This window comes from Prionailurus bengalensis, chromosome C1 (genome assembly GCF_016509475.1).
Source record: "Prionailurus bengalensis isolate Pbe53 chromosome C1, Fcat_Pben_1.1_paternal_pri, whole genome shotgun sequence".
Taxonomy (NCBI): domain Eukaryota; kingdom Metazoa; phylum Chordata; class Mammalia; order Carnivora; family Felidae; genus Prionailurus; species Prionailurus bengalensis.
The window spans coordinates 98,085,904-98,103,244 of record NC_057345.1 but is presented as its reverse complement, the minus strand read 5'-3'; the positions used below and the strand labels follow the sequence as shown (position 1 = coordinate 98,103,244).

Genomic DNA, 17,341 nt, shown 5'->3' with positions numbered 1-17,341 from the left:
ACGTTTTGGGAAGCTTTTATCATACAACTTCCCTTTATGAGGTCTGATAAGAATAGAGAGCCTCTCTTCCCCTCAAAAACCAGAAAGGAAAGAAAACAAGCTGGAGACTTAACTCTGGAGAACTGGTTTCTCTCTAGAGTGGGTTTTGTTAAAATTACATGAACTAATTGCCTGTTTCCCTCTTTAGTGGGGACTGGATATGCACATTTTGCAGAGATATTGGGAAACCAGAAGTTGAATATGATTGTGATAATTTGCAACATAGTAAGAAGGGGAAAACTGCACAAGGGTTAAGTCCCGTGGACCAAAGGGTAAGTGTCAAATAAGTTGGATATATTATTAGGGATTCTGTAGTTAATGTTGTGCACCTCCAGATTACCTAGGTAATCTATAAAATTTTGTACAAAATATTGTATGTTGCTTTTATGACTCCTTTGCATTTGTATAGTCAGTAGTAAATAAATTACCTTAGTCTTCATCTAAGAACAAAACCACTGTATCTTCGATAAATTATTTAAAGTAGAACAGATGAAGACAGTTTCAAAACTAAATTGGAAACAAGACAGTTTGCTTCAGTCATGTGTATTTAGTTAGATAAGTCAATAGGTAGGAGGCATATGTGTTCAGCTTATTGTAATAATACTTTGTAGTGATAAAGTTCTTTTACTCAAGAATATCTATCTTATTAGGGGAAAAACTATTTCATGAGTTTTCCTTTCTTTTTTGGGGCCAGAAATGTGAACGTCTTCTGCTTTACCTCTATTGCCATGAATTAAGTATTGAATTCCAGGAGCCAGTTCCTGCTTCGGTGAGTTGTTTACTTTAGGAAATCCTTGGTGAAGAAGCCCAGTTGTAAGACTTAAGAATGAGGGCTCTGGCCCTAAAACTTCTTGTCTCAGGCTTCTTAAATAATTTCCTCAACACTTCCAAGGTTCAAGTTTTCTAATATTATTTCTTACCCCATTTGGATGTTCCAAGGACATATATGATACCTTTATAGAATGATTTTAGCAAGTACCTGATAACGTTGTAAGTACTAACCTGAAATTTTGAGAGAGCGAGAGAGCACAAGTGGGAGAGAGGGGCAGAGGGAGAGAGAGCGAATCTTAAGCAGGCTCCATGCTCAGTGCAGAGCCTGACATGGAGTTCAGTCCCACGACCCTGCAATCACAGACCGAGCTAAAATCTAGAGTCATTCGCTCAACTGACCGAGCCACCCAGGCACCCCCCAGTTTGAAAATTTATTAGCACTAAATGGATATGAGACTTGTTAAAATTGCACTTTATTTATTAAAATTTCTGTGTGCTGTCATGAAAACTTAATGAATTTAATTTCTGTGTCCTCTTTTACTTTTAAGATGGACGTAAAGGGATATAGGTATGATGGAAAGAATCTTAGATCAAGCGTCAGAAGACTTCTCCCAGTTCTGTCATCAAACTTGGGGGGAAATTACATAATTTTCTGCCTCAACCTTTTTTTTTTTTTTTTTTTTTTAATTTTTTAGAGAGCGAGCACAAGCAGGGGGAAGGACAGAGAGAGAGAGAGGGAGAGGGAGACACAGAATCTGAAGCAGGCTCCAGGCTCTGAGCGGTCAGTGCAGAGCCTGATGTGGGACTTGAACCCAAGAACCGTGAGATCATGACCTGAGCCAAGAGTCAGATGCTTAACTGACTGAACCGCCCTTGCCTCTACTTTTTTAAACATACAGTGGGAATATTGGACTAAATTTCTAAAACTCCAGTTCTGTGATTCTAGGCTCTGTACCTTGGGGAGAAAATAACCTCTGTATGTTAGTTTGAATAAAACTATAAAATGGAATCTTTCACAGTGGCTCTTACCTTTTGAAGATAAGCCCTCTTTTATGAACAGTCAAGATTAGGAAGACTGGAAATTTTGCAAGTCAGTGCTCTTTATCTTAAAGGAGACTGTAAGGAATAAAAGCTCTAAAGGAATATCTGGGGTGGTCAGTGCTTCACAAATGGAATGAGAATATGCTACACACATTTTATTTGCTTACCATCTGTTGAATTAAGATACTATTGAATATCAGGTCTGTTATAGAATATTAAATACTAGACTTGTTAACTGGGTAGGCTCAGAAATGAATTTATTATTTAAAAAAATTTTTTTAGGGTTTTTAAATTTATTTTTGAGAGAGGGAGAGACGGGGAGGGGCAGAGGGAGACACAGAATCCAAAGCAGGCTCCAGGCTCTGAGCTGTCAGCATAGAGCCGCACACGGGGCTCCAATTCAGGAACTGTGAGATCATGACCTGAGCCAAAGTGGGACACATAACCAACCTAGCCAGTCAGGTGCCCCTCAGAAATGAATTTTAAGGCACCAAAGACCTAGACACAAGGAAGATATTTTGTGCAAATTGTATACATCTGATACTAGGACGTTTGTCTTCAAGTTCAGGAACGTTACTGTAGAAAATAACTTTCAAACACTTCTTTTCATGAACTGTTTAAATAGCTTCTCCAAATTCACTTGTTTCCCAAGGATACAAAGTTTTGGCCAAAAGTTGGGGCCAGAACTCTCCCTGGCATGATCAGTAAAGGGTTAATAAAATTTTTATTGTGTTATTTACAGTTTTTCTCCTTCTCTTGTTTTATGTTCAGAGTTCTTTGTGATAAAGTTATAGCCTCTCAAAGATGTTTAATAATAATAATAATAATATATTTTGTAATCTTTTTAATTTTCTTTCCTATTTAAAAAAAACAAAAAACAAACAAAAAAAACCTCTTCAGGTGTCCTAAAATTCTGATGAGCCAGATGTGTCCTTAATAGGAGTTGTTGGCTACCCTTACTGATTGCTTTCTTTCCAAATCTCCTTACTAAAGATAGAGCTTTGGGGCCTTCACTAACCATTAAGACTGCCACATATTCTGAATATGATTTGATTTTTATGATATATGATTGGGGCAAAAGATGTAAAAATACATTCACTGTACCCAAAATTTGCAAGCAGCTGGCTCAATAATTAACATATTTTTCCCCTAAAATCAATAGGCTATGCATTTTTAAATAAAACTGTTTGGCATTTTTGGAGAATCCTCATCTATCCTTATTTATTTGTTTGTTTAGATACCAAACTACTATAAAATTATAAAGAAACCAATGGATTTATCCACCGTGAAGAAAAAGCTTCAGAAAAAACATTCCCAACACTACCAAAACCCAGATGACTTTGTGGCTGATGTCCGTTTGATCTTCAAGAACTGTGAAAGGTTTAATGAAGTATGTTAGCTTCCAAACTATAAAGTCTTGGATTATTAGGTTTTTTTTTGGGGGGGGGGGGCAGGAGGTTGTTTTATTTTATTTTTCCTGGGAAGAGATTTTTCTAATTTGATTCAAAAAATTTTTTTCTGCTGCAATCAGAAGTAAAATTTGGTTGCATCCACAGCTCCAAAGAAGAAAGTTTACTGTGTATAATTAGATAAGTTAAGAATAATAGTGGATATTCCTTTTTGAACAAGTTGAGATTGAGATATACAAGTATAGAAAGGAATATATACTTATAGTTAAGTGTATTTTATGGGAAATGATTATAAACAGCCTATATTTGGGGTACATTTAGGATGGGCATTTGTACTGGTTCCTCTGATTTTATTATTAATGTAGGTTAATAATGTTAATCTATTAGATGTAGAACCCTAAAATCATAAACTCATCTCTGGTGGCTCATCTTGAATAGTAGCCCAGAGTATATAATGTTGAGTTTTCTGATCTCAGCAATATGACTTTCATTAACTTTGGTCATACATTTTTTTGAAGAAACAGAAGAACTGTCCTTGAGAAAAACTGTGATATGTGACTCTTTCAAAGAAACTGTTTTGTTTTCTTTGGGAAAAATCAGGTCTCTTATTGTTAAGGAAGATTTTCATTATTCTAGGAGAAAAAAATGGAATTGGATAAGAATCTACAAAATCTTTCAAAAGATTATAGAGTATCTTCTTTATTGCTGATGAATTTGGGTGCCATATGACTATTACTAAAAGTACTTGAATCATTTAAAGTATACTCATAGCTGCCTCTGGAAATATCTAGGTGACCTTTTTAAAATTTGTAAAAAAAAAAACAAAAAACAAAAAACAAAACCCTATAGGTCAAAAGTATAGTATATATAGTGATATACCACAGAGAGTATAGTAACACCTTACTCGAAGTTTAATTAATACAGTCCTAAGTTTTGTGTCTTACTTTCTAATCAGCTAGATTATTTTCAAGTAAATTGCTTTCGGGAATTGTAGGCAACCCTTTTGAGGAAGAAGATACATTTTATCTGCTTTAGTTATAGTTAAATAATTTATAATTAACAAATTGCCATACAGATAGAATTCTGATAGGTGGTTTGTTGATGGTTTGACAGTTTTTAAAAAGCAACATTTCTTATGTTACTTGTTTTTTGGTTTTAATTACATTGATGTATTTGGTCCAGGTCCATTTCAGATTGACTTTATTAATTCTGAATTTGAGACAGTTTTTACAGTTTCACAGTAGCTTTAGCACCAGAACTTTGTAAAGAAAGCGGTTCCATGTTCTGTAGTATTTTAGAAAGCACTTAATCTGGTTATAGCAATTTGTTCCCCCTAGTATGGCTGACTTTCGTCGCCAATCCTATGCAGTTTTATAACTTTAGAAAGGATTATAATTTCCCTTTTTTTTTTTGACTCTGGTATCCTTTTTAGATGATGAAAGTTGTTCAAGTTTATGCAGAAACACAAGAGATTAATTTGAAGGTAAGCTTTTCAGACCATGCAAACTTGGTGAAGGAATATGCATTACCAATAGGTGAATATTCCTATCTTTTGCTTGCAGGCTGATTCAGAAGTAGCTCAGGCAGGGAAAGCAGTTGCATTGTACTTTGAAGATAAACTCACAGAGATCTACTCAGACAGGACCTTCGCACCTTTGCCAGAGTTTGAGCAGGAAGAGGATGATGGTGAGGTAACTGAGGACTCTGATGAAGACTTTATACAGCCCCGCAGAAAACGCCTAAAGTCAGATGAGAGACCAGTACATATAAAGTAAAATGACATGAACTTAACTAATTGTTTTAAGGAAAAAAAAAAAAAAGAAAAAACCCTTTTATTTAAGTGTTGCTGGAATATCCTGCCTACAGTGGGCACCTCCTTGAAGAAGCTGATAGCTCTTACACAGTATTAGATTGAAGTAATGGACAGAAATCACTTCTTGTCAAGAAAGGGGGGAGACAACTCTATTTGCAATTTCAAAAGAAAAACAAAAAGGAAAAGCAAAATGATTTGAAGATTTCTGTTACTAAAGAGGGTGGTTCTTTAGAATGGTAGATACTGGTCATCATGTGCTATTGATTGGTGCAGGATACTGGGTGTACAAGTAAATACTTGATGGTCCTGTTGCTCGTGTCTGTTTGGACAAGAGCATACAGTTATTAAAAACAACTTTCATGCTCCCCTTCCACACACGTACATACTGGTTTGTTTTCTAATTAAAATCAAAGTTACTCAGATTCCACTTTGATGTCAGTGCAGATGTGCATTGAATCATGCCATTATATTTGTTCTCACTTTGATGCTGTTGGGCCTTAGTTTTTATATTGGTTTAAAGAACTCAACAGCAGTTTTATTTTCTATTTATACTTAGAGTCTAGGAAACATCATCGATCATCATTTAATCAGTTTTAATGGTCTGCTGAAATAAATATGGTAACTTTTCAGTGGCTGATCACGTGGTAGTCATTTCCAGAAAAACCCTTCCACAGAATTGCACTTCCCAGTCGGATCATCCGATCGTACAGTTACTCCCATCAAAGGTGGAATGTTTGTTTCAAAATTAATGTAGTTTTCATTTAAATTTGCTTGAGAAGGTGACAACTGGCTCTTACCCAGTCTTCCTTCGTATCAGTTTTCTGATAGACCACTATTGGCAAACAGTAATCTGTCAGCTACCAAATGTGTAAAATTTTCTGTATTTCACTTTGTCTTATTTGTAAATAGTGAACTAAAACTTCTGGCAGATCAGCAACATTTGCTGAGCCTGTTTTTTAAGCTAATGTGTATTCTTACTAATGTTCCTATCAAGAATGGATTTGTAATATATGCTGTCTATTTCTAATGTTCACATTCATATTTTGAGGTTCTATCTTATTTTAATAGAGAACAGACTTCTCAGAAAATCTTCAGAAGCAGCTTATTATTAAATATCAAACTATTGAAATAAACCCGGTGGGGTTAGATTACTCATCTGTCCACCAAGTGGGACATTTGCATGGACTGGGGGCTTAACGGACTTAGAAGAGGCCTGTAAGTAAATCCTGAAAATGAGCCAATCCCCACTTGAATGGTTACTGGAGTAAACCCACCTTTACTACCCTGCGTTCAGCACCCGAGGCAGATAAACCACCTTGGCTCGGTTTTGTTTTTCTTCTCTTCATTTGTGATGCTCAGATCCAAGATGTGTGTTCTAGACTGTGTATGGGCTTCTCTTTTGTTGGATTAAAAAAGTTAGTCCTACTTTTGTATGGACACCTTAGAATATAAAGTGACCAAAATAGAAGACTTGCCATTAGATATTTTTCAGACGTCAGCAGATTTGTGGCAAATCATTTGCCTTTTTAAAAATTCAGCTTATGCAGTTCAGACAGTAGACTACTCAGTAAAAATTATTTGACATAACTGTCTAAGAGGTAAATATTTTTTAGTGCATATTGAATCAAATAAAGTGCTCTAAAGAAATTATTATACAAGTTCCTTTGGGTTGTTTTTCTTTTCTTAACAAATGTTGGGGGTAAACATGGATATTATTCAGGCCTTCTGATGGTGTATTTAAGCAGTATTGATTTAATACTGCTGTTGATTTACTTCATTCTGTGGCTTCCTTTTAGCTCCTCTTTCAGTTTTGTTAGAAGTTAGGCTTTAGAACCTACACCGAACTGTTTTATCATTTTACTCAAATTTCATGTTCTTAAGAAGAATTGTCTTATAAGGGAGAATTGTTTAAAAATGCTTTATTTATGTGCATTTCCCTCTTTCCCACAGCATTTATGATTTCAGTTTATCAGGAGACGTATCTAAGGGCACAGTTTTGGAAAGTGATGAGTAGCAGTATAACTTCCTTTTGTCCATCCATTGATTTCTAGTATTTTATACTTGCTCTTCAGATGAATCCTTTTCATGATTCTTAGATAAGTCTTTTATATAGGTTCTACCAATGGAGGAGAAACTAAAGTTTAAATATTTATTTCTTGATATTTGGGGCCTTAAAAGATAACGTGTTCCCTTTGAAGTTTTTTCATGTTACGTGGAATTTTTGTTTTTTGTGTTTTTTTAAGATTGGTTTTTAAAAAGCCACTTTATTGTCAGCATTTAATAGGCTCCATTTCTGTTAATGGAAGGCAATTCATGCTACTGAGGATTTACTATTAAGTAAATAACTATCAGCAAACCACCGTTCAAATGAAAGTGTTCAGTTTAGATTTCACTGAAATTTTTTTCTTGTACGTTGATCTCTGTGTTCCTAACTGATTTGTTCAGCCACTAATATAACTGTTAAAAAGTATAAAAACTTACATTGACATTCAGATATCTTACATGTTTTTCTATTAATTCATGTCTGAAAAAAGTAAACATTGAATATCAGTTCCTGAAGGCAGTTTGTTTTGATACTCTTTGCATTTGTTATCCTTTGTTAAAAAACAGTACTTTAGATTTGGAGATGTTAAATGTTTCCTTAAAAAAGATTGCAAAGTTTTGCAATACCTGAGTTCCCGTCTCCCATCAGAACACTAAGAATAAAGTGTTCCTCAGTCTGTTCTGCTGGCCTAAATTTGCATTATTTTTTATTTATTTTATTTTATTTTATTTTATTTTTTTTTAGCATTTGGCTCAGCTGATTCACTGAGTAAAGGAATTGTTTTGCAAGGTGAAACATGTACGTGTTCCAAAGTATGGTTAAGTTGTAGGTCATGCTCTATATTACCACAGATCATTACCACAGAGATGATAAGGTATTGGATCCCCTGTTGAAATTATTCTTTTTGGAATCAACAAGGTACTTTCTGATTTCTATGTCTTATATAAGAGAATTTTAAATAATATTAAAGTCAGTTAATTCTTTTTGTTGTAACAGTTTTTGAGGTTTTTAGTTAATCCAAAGAAATAATGCTTTTAAATAGAAGCAAAAGGTTTATAGTGTGCAAATTGTAGATTTATCAATTACCTCAGCAGGTATCCTGCCATGTAATTATTAGTGATTAGTGTTAATAAGCCAGTAGATTTAGGTCTTCTGACTGTGCCCTTGGATTTTGGCCTACTATCTTTATTCAATAATCTCTTAGTATCCACAATGGGAGTAGATGCTGTGGCCCTCTCTCCCTTGGCCTTTTAAGTCCCTTACCCATTCCCCCTCATATAAAACACAGGAAGTATAAAAATCTCATTTCTTGTTGAAGTCAGTACTGCTTATTTGCATACTCCGCATTGGATCGGTGAGTAGTTTTATAAAATCCACCCACCCCAACTCTCCTAATCAAAACAATCAAATTCTTAATTCATACCATCTGTATTAATAATCTGCTGAAGATGATCCAAGGTTTTCAAAGTGTATCAGTTTAATCTTGAACTGAACCTTGATGCTTTCTTTTTCTTTTTCTCTCAGTTCTCTCCTCCTCGATAAAGCAATAACACTGCTTTAAGTCTGTTGCCTGATAGGCATGTCATAGTCCTCTCCCGGATGGTGATTTTATAGGAAAGTTTGTATGCATATCACCCAGTGTATCTTTTAAAAAGTAAGAAATTTAAATGTATGCTGGAGCTTACGACAATATATTGTGGCATTTTATTTTAAAAATTGGGGAAAGTTGCATATTTTTTTAAAAGTAGGTATTTGAGTAAAAAAAAAAAATTGAAGGTACTTTTTTAAGAAAAAAAAATTTATATGCCACAGTTTACATAGACATTTCAGATTTCAACATGTACTCTTGGATATAATGGTTTCTTTTACTTGGGCCAAAATGCATGTAAAGCATATCTTTCATCTTAGTTCCTTGTGTTTGCCTCCGTGGTCTTTTATATATTTTTTATTGTAGCTGAGAAAGTTATCTTCAAAAACAGTCAATTTGGATATATTTGTCACGATCATACTACAAAATGTACAAAATTAAGTTTGGCCCTTTTCTAGCAAGTAATCTTTAAAGTTAAAAATGCTGTTCTTTTAAGTTCACCAAATTCGTATGTGGGAAGGCACTGAGATGATTTTGTAAGTGCCACTGCAATATGCCCTTTCAGGTGTGGCCTAATTTCCAGTCTTAAGAAGGAAGTGCTTGTCTGCTCCTGGTCTGAAAAATGTAGGCATTTACTATGTTTTAAATCACAGTGAAACATGTATATAAGCCTATAAAAACGGTATGTGCAATCTGAAAGCCTGTTAATTTTCTATGTAGACATACACACGAAAGGGTTAAAATCACAGCCTTACTAGTTCCTTGCTTCCAGTATTTCAACTGGTCTCCTCCCCTCATTATTATTATTATTACTACTACTATAACTACTATTATTTTTGCACATAACTAACTACCCTTCAATATGATTCTTAAAGAAAAAGTGCTGTTTCTGTGGTATTGTATTCTCTAAATAATCATATTTAATTTTTTAAAACAAGGTTGCAGTTTCTAATTGTTCCGTTCCTGTGTTTTTTGCTGGTGTGTATTAAAAGCAAGATTTTCTTTTTCATGGTTATTTAATACATTAGCTGCCTGTAAATATTTCTTGTTATAATGCTCTGGAATGTGTTGTAGAAGTTGTATTAGATTAGTTTAAAGCCTTGTTTGAAAGCCACATTGTTTTGGTTATTTCTATTAAATTAGAAAATTGAAAAAGTTTGCAAATGAATTCCTTTTTTTCTTCCTTTTTGAGTTGAGATTTAGTCATTTAAATGTATTTGAAAAATGTATACTGTGTGCCAGGCACTGGAGTTATAGAAGTGAAAAAATCAAACACAGTCCCTGCCTTCACAAGCGCTTAGACTCTATATGAGACTGATGAGTGCTCTGATCGGGATCCACACAGAAAAGAGTAGGAACACATGGGACAGGATCTAACACCTAAGTTCATTGGTTGGTGAAGCGATCTCTTTCACTCAAAAATGTGATGACGGTGGACCAGGCAAAGAGAGAGTGAAAAGAGAATAAAATATAGAGAAGTCTGAAAATGAAAGGGAATATGTATAGAAGTTCATTTGGAGCAGAGTGTAGGTTGGAGTAGTAAAATACTAAGCTGGAGAAATGAGCCAGAGTCCTTTTTCTTTTTTTGATGTTTGTTTGTTTATTTTGAGAGAGGGCGTGTGTGCATGTGCAAGCAGGGGAGGGGTAGAGAGAATGGGAGAGAGAGGGAATCCCAACAGGTTCCACGTTGTCAGCACAGAGCCCAACATGGGGCTTACACTCACGAACCATGAGATCATGACCTGAGCCGAGATCAAGAGTCGGACACATAACAGACTGAGCCACCCAGGTGCCCTGAGCCAGGGTCCTATTTAAGCAGTGCCTGGGAAGTCTTGTTAAAGGGTTTAAGTGCTTTCACTGAGGGCAACTAGGAGCCCCTGAAGAATTTTAAGCAGGATAGGGCTTGTGGAGTTGATATAATCAGACTTGCCTTCTTGAAAGTAAGTTTGTTTTCAACTCTAAAGAATGGATTATGGAGAATGTTGGAAGTGGAGAGTGGTAGGCTGTGAATAATCCAGGTGAGCCCTAAACCAGCTATTAAACCAGCTATTTGGCAGTGGTGATGGAAAATCGTCAAATTTTAGATTTAGAAAGTAAAACAGACCAATAATGGAGGTCAGGTGGTTACCTTAGGCATATTTTATATAACACCTATTAAAATAATAAGGAATGGAAGAAAGGATATGGGGATATGTTGAGTTTAAGGTACCTATGGAACCTTAAGGTGCACATGTCCATCGTTCTGGTGTTCATGAGAAATAACTAGGCTGCAGACCAAGCCTGTAAGATCATCCATCAGGAATCCTGTTTTATTTATCACTGAGTATGGCTAGCACATGATAGGCATTCAGCAAACAACTGTCAAAAGTTGAGCCATTAGCATAATAATTGTTACATAAATGAAAGAATAAATAAATGTAAGAATATGATATTGCCTAGGAAATTTATAGAATGAAAAGAGTAGAATACTTATGATAGCAGAGGAAACATTGAAGGGGAGTTATATAAAAAAAGATTTCACAAGAAAACTGGAATAGTCATGGAAGAAAGGCAGAGGAGCCATGATGGAAAATGAGAGAGAGGTTTCATAAGGGGTTTCAAAAGGAGTATCATTGATACCAAGTTTTAGAGCAAGAGATGAGGTAAAGGTAAGGTGGCCACTGAATTGAGCAATATAGAAGCCATTGATGACCTTGAGCTATTCCAGTTTGAGCAGCAGTAAGAATATAGTGGGTTAGATGAATGATTGTAGATTGTTTTTCAAGAAATTTGACTTTGGCTTTTCTTTAGGTTATGCAGAACTACGGCCATGAATAACCAAGTGGAATATCAGAGTTGAAGTTCCAAATTGTTACCTTTCTGAATGCAATTTGTGTACTGGAAAAATGATGAGTTTTGGCCAGTGGGTCACTTGAACACTTTGTTTTGAACTGGCAAACTAAAGTTTACCTGTATGAACTCTGAGTTTCACTTTATTTATTTGTGAAATGAGGATAGTTATATGTAGCTCATGGAATTAATACAGACAAGAGGTCATTTATAGCACAAGGTTGGCACTGGTAAGTTATCAACCCTCAGTTCCTTTTTCCTATTTCTTCTTCCTGCTTTTGCCATGAAAAGGGGCAGGTTAGAAATACAATTTCTCCTTTTTTACTAATGGGATGAGAAAAAAATGTAGATGCAGGACCCCAAAATTTTTAGATCTGTCCTCAACTCTTAAATATTTAGGTTGTCTTTCACTAATTTAAATGAGGCTTAGACTTGTAGACTCCAACAGACACTCAAGTTGGGCTCTAGATTTATAATAAATGCAAAAATGAATTGGTAGGATACACATCTAATCCAAGGCTTTGTCTCAGGTTTCCCCCTTTTGTGGCCTCAGGTGGTGGTAAATATGTCACTATTCTTTCATTTATAAAACTGTTACTGTTGATGATCTATAAAGGCAGTATATAGGGACATCTGTTTCTGACAATATGGCAGACTACATCCCCTGAGGAACCCTTCTAATGGTATAAAACATCTGAAATGTTGGATAAGACTCATTCAAAATGAAACAAAAACTTTAGGGGCGCCTGGGTGGCGCAGTCGGTTAAGCGTCCGACTTCAGCCAGGTCACGATCTCGCGATCCGGGAGTTCGAGCCCCGCGTCGGGCTCTGGGCTGATGGCTCAGAGCCTGGAGCCTGTTTCCGACTCTGTGTCTCCCTCTCTCTCTGCCCCTCCCCCGTTCATGCTCTGTCTCTCTCTGTCGCAAAAATAAATAAACGTTGAAAAAAAAATTAAAAAAAAAAAAAAACTTTAAATGTATTGCTGAGCTAGCAAAGAAGGAAGATACTCGAAGCTGTAGCTTAAGTCCAGTTTTTCTCTTCCCTTCCCTTCCCTTCCCTTCCCTTCCCTTCCCTTCCCTTCCCTTCCCTGTGGATGCCAAGGCATCCACTTCAAAGACAACTCTTACTAAACACATTGCCAGCCACACAACTAGATAAAGAGCCAGGCTACCTTTCCCCACTGCGGCTCCTTTGATTTAGAAATCTTGGTTGATTTCTGTAAGGGACCATTTGACCCATTTGTCTTTTCTCCACACACTAAGTTGCTGCGCTCATGTTTTAAATTCACCCATAGAGTAAGCCCACAAAACCCTAGACCCACCCCCAACCCCAGTAAATGCAGAACCCCTGGTCTTATTTGTACCCCCATCTCTCTCTGTCCCTAGCTTTTTGCAACGTTGATATGTGGGCCAAGGTATACTGTGTAATTTCCAGCTCTTGTAAGTAAATAAGCATTTATTTCTTCAGTTTCCTGATGGTTGTTAAAGTGTCTTGCAACCATAATAAGAACCACAAGGGCCAGTCCAGCCACAACATTAGTTATTGGTAGGTTGAGACCAGTACAAAACAAAGCTTCATTTTATCATCTGTAGCATTTTTACCAAAAATACTTGACAGTCTAATCATGTAAAATAATTAGACAAAAGTGCAATGTAGTACATTTACAAAGATGCCTGGTGTGAATTTTTAAAGTAACTGTTGTATAAAACAGGTGGGGAGACTGTTAATCAAAAAATAGCGTGTAATACAATAACTTAGATTTGATCTTGAATTAAATAAACCTTATACTTAAAGCCATTTTAGAGACATCTGTGGAAATTTGTAGATGAATTCTTAATGGTATGGAATGTTTAATTTTCTTAGGTGACAATGATTTTGTGCTTATACAGGAGTAAGTCCTTTTTCTTAGGAAACGCATGCTGAAATATCGAGGAAGGAAGTGTCATTATGCTACTTTCAAATGGTTAGGCAAAATGTGTGTGTATAAAATATATATGGAAGATAGTGTTGATGTGGTAGAATAACAACTGATGAATCTTTGTGAAAAGTAGATGGGGTGTTTATTGTATTGTTACTTCAAATTTGGGGAGACTTGAAAGTTGTCCAAATAAGGTTCAGTGGGTGTGGAACCAAAAACATGAATCTCAAGAAGTGTTGAAGAGGACAGTTGCCCCACAGGCTCTGCCAGTCCTTGTGTCCTAAAGACTTTGGAATGGGCTAAGTAAGCTTTAAAGGAGGCAAAGCATAAGGCTAACATAAGTTTGAACTGAGTCAGATACTCTTCCCAAACCTGGTACTTCAAAATATGACACACTTAGTGAAAGAATGAGCCAGGATACCCTATCTCAGGAGAGAAAGAAAGCTGGGTGGAGGGAAGAAAAAAAATCTCCCTTGAGATTTGGCGTCTACAAGCTGACATCTAAAATAGGTTTGGAACCAGACTTATACTGCCTATGTCAGAAAAACCCAAGAATTTAAAGTGATTAGTATTTGCTAATAATAGCGTAAGAGAGGGCCACCTGGGTGAAGCAGTTAAGCATTCAACTTCTGCTCGGGTCATCTCAGGGTTTGTGGGTTCGAGCTCTGCTTCAGGCTCTGTGGGGACTACAGCTCAGAGCCTGGAGCCTGCTTCAGATTCTGTGTTTCTGTCTGCCTGCATCTCTCTCTCTCTCTCTCTCTCTCTCTCTCTCTCTCTCTCTCTCAAAAATAAGTAAATGTTATTTTAAAAAGTAATAGCATAAAGGAGGTGGGTAGGAGCGAAGTTGCATAACAATATTGCAAAAAGGAGGTAACAAATAGAGCTACCTAAGAGTGGTAATGCTCCTATGTGGAGTTAGCCTAGTATAAATCTGTATCATTCTGATAAAATGTATGTGGTAAACAGAACAATTTTTAAAAATTAAACAGTGAAAATTCATTAGAGAAAATAATTTGGAAAATACGTGGAGTAAAAGCATTAAAGGAGGAACAGAACAAAATAAAAGGCATAGAAAGCAAAAAGTAAAAACGTAGACATCAATCCAACAGTATAATTATTACATATGAATGGATTAAACAACTCAAATTATGGAGATTATCAGACTGGGTAAAAAGACTTGATTCAACTATATATACTGTTTTCAGGAGACACACTTTAGATTAAAAGATACAAATAGAGCAATCCCTATCAAAATAACACCAGCATTCTTCACAGAGCTACAACAAACAATCCTAAAATTTGTATGGAACCAGAAAAGACCCCAAATAGCCAAAGCAGTCTTGAAACCAAGGCTGGAGGCATCACAATTTCAGACTTTAAGATGTATTACAAAGCTGTAATAATCATCAAGACAGGATACTCCTGGCACAAAAACAGTCACACGAATCAATGGAACAGAATAGAGAACCCAGAAATAGACCCACAAATGTATGGCCAACTAATCTTCGACAAAGCAGGAAAGAATATCCAGTGGAAAAAAGGGAGTCCCCTTAGCATACGGTGTTGGGAAAACTGGACAGAGACCTGCAGAAGAATGAACCTGGACCACTGTCTTAAACCATACACAAAAATAAACTCAAAATGGATGAAAGACCTAAATATAAGACAGGAAGCTGTTAAAATCCTGGAGGCGAAAACAAGCAAATGCTCTGACCTCGGCTGCAGCAGCTTCTTAACGTGTCTTCGGTGGCAAGGGAAACGAAAGCAAAAATGAACTATTGGGACCTCATCAAGATAAAAACCTTCTGCAAAGTGAAGGAAACAATCAGCAAAACTAAAAGGCAACTGACAGAATGGGAGAAGATATTTACAAATGACATATCAGATAAAGGGTCAGTATCCAAAATCTATAAAGAACTTACCAAGCTCAACATCCAAAAAACAATCCAGTGAAGAAATGGGCAAAAGACATGAATAGATGATTTGCCAAAGAAGACATCTAGATGGCTAACAGACACATGAAAAGATGCTCAACATCAGTTCTTATCAGGGAAAAAAAATCAAAACCATAATGAGATACCACCTCGTATCTGTCAGAATGGTTAAAATTAACTCAGGCAATAACAGATGTTGGCGAGGATGTGGACAAAGAGGAACCCTTTTGCACTATTGATGGTAATGCAAGCTGGTGCAACCACTCTGGAAAACAGTAAGGATGTTCCTCAAAAAGTTAAAAATAGAACTACCCTATGACCCAGCAACTGCACTACTAGGTATTTATCCAAAGGATACAGGTGTGCTATTTCAAAAGGGCACACGCACCCCAATGTTTATAGCAGTGCTATCGACAAGACCAAAGTATGGAAAGAGCCCAAATGTCCATCGACAAATGAATGGATAAAGAAGATGTGTACACACACACACACACACACACACACACACTGGAGTATTACTTGGCAATCAAAAAGAATGAAATCTTGCCATTTGCAACAACATGGATGGAAGTAGAGTGTATTATGCGGAGTCAAATTAGACAAATATGGCTTCACTCATGGAATTTAAGATACAAAACAGATGAACATAAGGGAATGGAAGCACAAATATAAAAGTGGAGAGGGACAAAACATAAGAGACTCTTAAATATAGAGAACAAATGGAGGGTTACTGGAGGGGTTATGGGAAGGGGGATGAGCTAAAGGAAGGGGGCACTAAGGAAGACACTTGATGGAATGAGCACTGGGTGTTCTATGTAGGGGATGAATCACTGGAATCTACTCCTGAAATCTTTATTGCACTATATGCTAACTAACTTGGGTGTGAATTTAAAAAACAAAAGAGTTTTATATACAATAAAAACTTGCACATTAAAAAAAATAAAAGATACAAATAGATTGAAAGTAATAGCAGGAAATAAGTCATGTCCTGCAAACAGCAATCACAACAAAATCTTATGGGCATTTTATAATGATGTAAGTGTTAATTGACATCAGGGCGATTTTATAGTTCTAAACATATATACGCCTAATAACAAAGGACCAGAATACATGAAAACAAAAACAGAGATGAAGGGAGAGTTAACTACAACCATAATGGTTGGAGACGTCAATATCCTACTTTTCAATAAGGGATAGAAAACTAGAACAACAAAACAAGATAACACTACAAACCAACTGATCTAATAATAGACATCTGTAGAACACTCCTCTCAACAGACAAGAGATATACATTTTTCTCAAGTGTACATGGAACATTCTCCAGGATAGGTCATTTGCTAAGCCATAAAACAAACCTCAATAAATTTAAGAGAATAGAAATAGTACAAAGTATGTTCTCCAACAGTGGAATGAAATTAGGAAACAAAAGCAGGAAAAAGGTTGAGAAAATCACAAATAGGTGGAATTATTAAACACAATACTCCTGCTAAATAACCAATGGGTCAATAAATCAAGGGGCGCCTGGGTGGCGCAGTCGGTTAAGCGTCCGACTTCAGCCAGGTCATGATCTCGTGGTCCGTGAGTTCGAGCCCCGCGTCAGGCTTTGGGCTGATGGCTCAGAGCCTGGAGCCTGCTTCCGATTCTGTGTCTCCCTCTCTCTCTGCCCCTCCCACGTTCATGCTCTGTCTCTCTCTGTCCCAAAAATAAATAAACGTTGAAAAAAAAATTAAAAAAAAAATCAAGAGAAATCAGAAAACATTTTGAGAAGAATGAAAATGGCACAATGTTAACAGAAGTTATTAAATTCAGGTAAAGCAGTGCATAGAGGGAATTTTATAATTGTAAATGTCACCTAACCTTAGAAATTATTCATTAGAAATAAAAGAATTAGAATACAATGAACAGTTGTATGACAACAAATGAGATAACCTAGATGAAACATAAATTCCTAGAAG

The 17,341-nt window shown here is 36.2% G+C and overlaps 1 protein-coding gene across 3 annotated transcripts in view; it reads left to right on the top strand.

The window, feature by feature from the left end:
* TRIM33 (tripartite motif containing 33) overlaps nt 1-9,863 on the top strand; it is a 131,382-nt gene extending 121,519 nt beyond the window's left edge. The window contains exons 16-20 of one of the 3 annotated variants that reach the window (XM_043575905.1): nt 188-311; nt 734-808; nt 3,089-3,241; nt 4,693-4,743; nt 4,823-9,863. In XM_043575905.1, the coding sequence (XP_043431840.1) occupies nt 188-311; nt 734-808; nt 3,089-3,241; nt 4,693-4,743; nt 4,823-5,035 (616 nt within the window). In that variant the 3' untranslated portion in view covers nt 5,036-9,863. The remainder of the gene's footprint in view (nt 1-187; nt 312-733; nt 809-3,088; nt 3,242-4,692; nt 4,744-4,822) is intronic. The other 2 variants (XM_043575907.1, XM_043575906.1) reach the window with 2 other exon arrangements.
* Nucleotides 9,864-17,341: the final 7,478 nt, after the last annotated feature.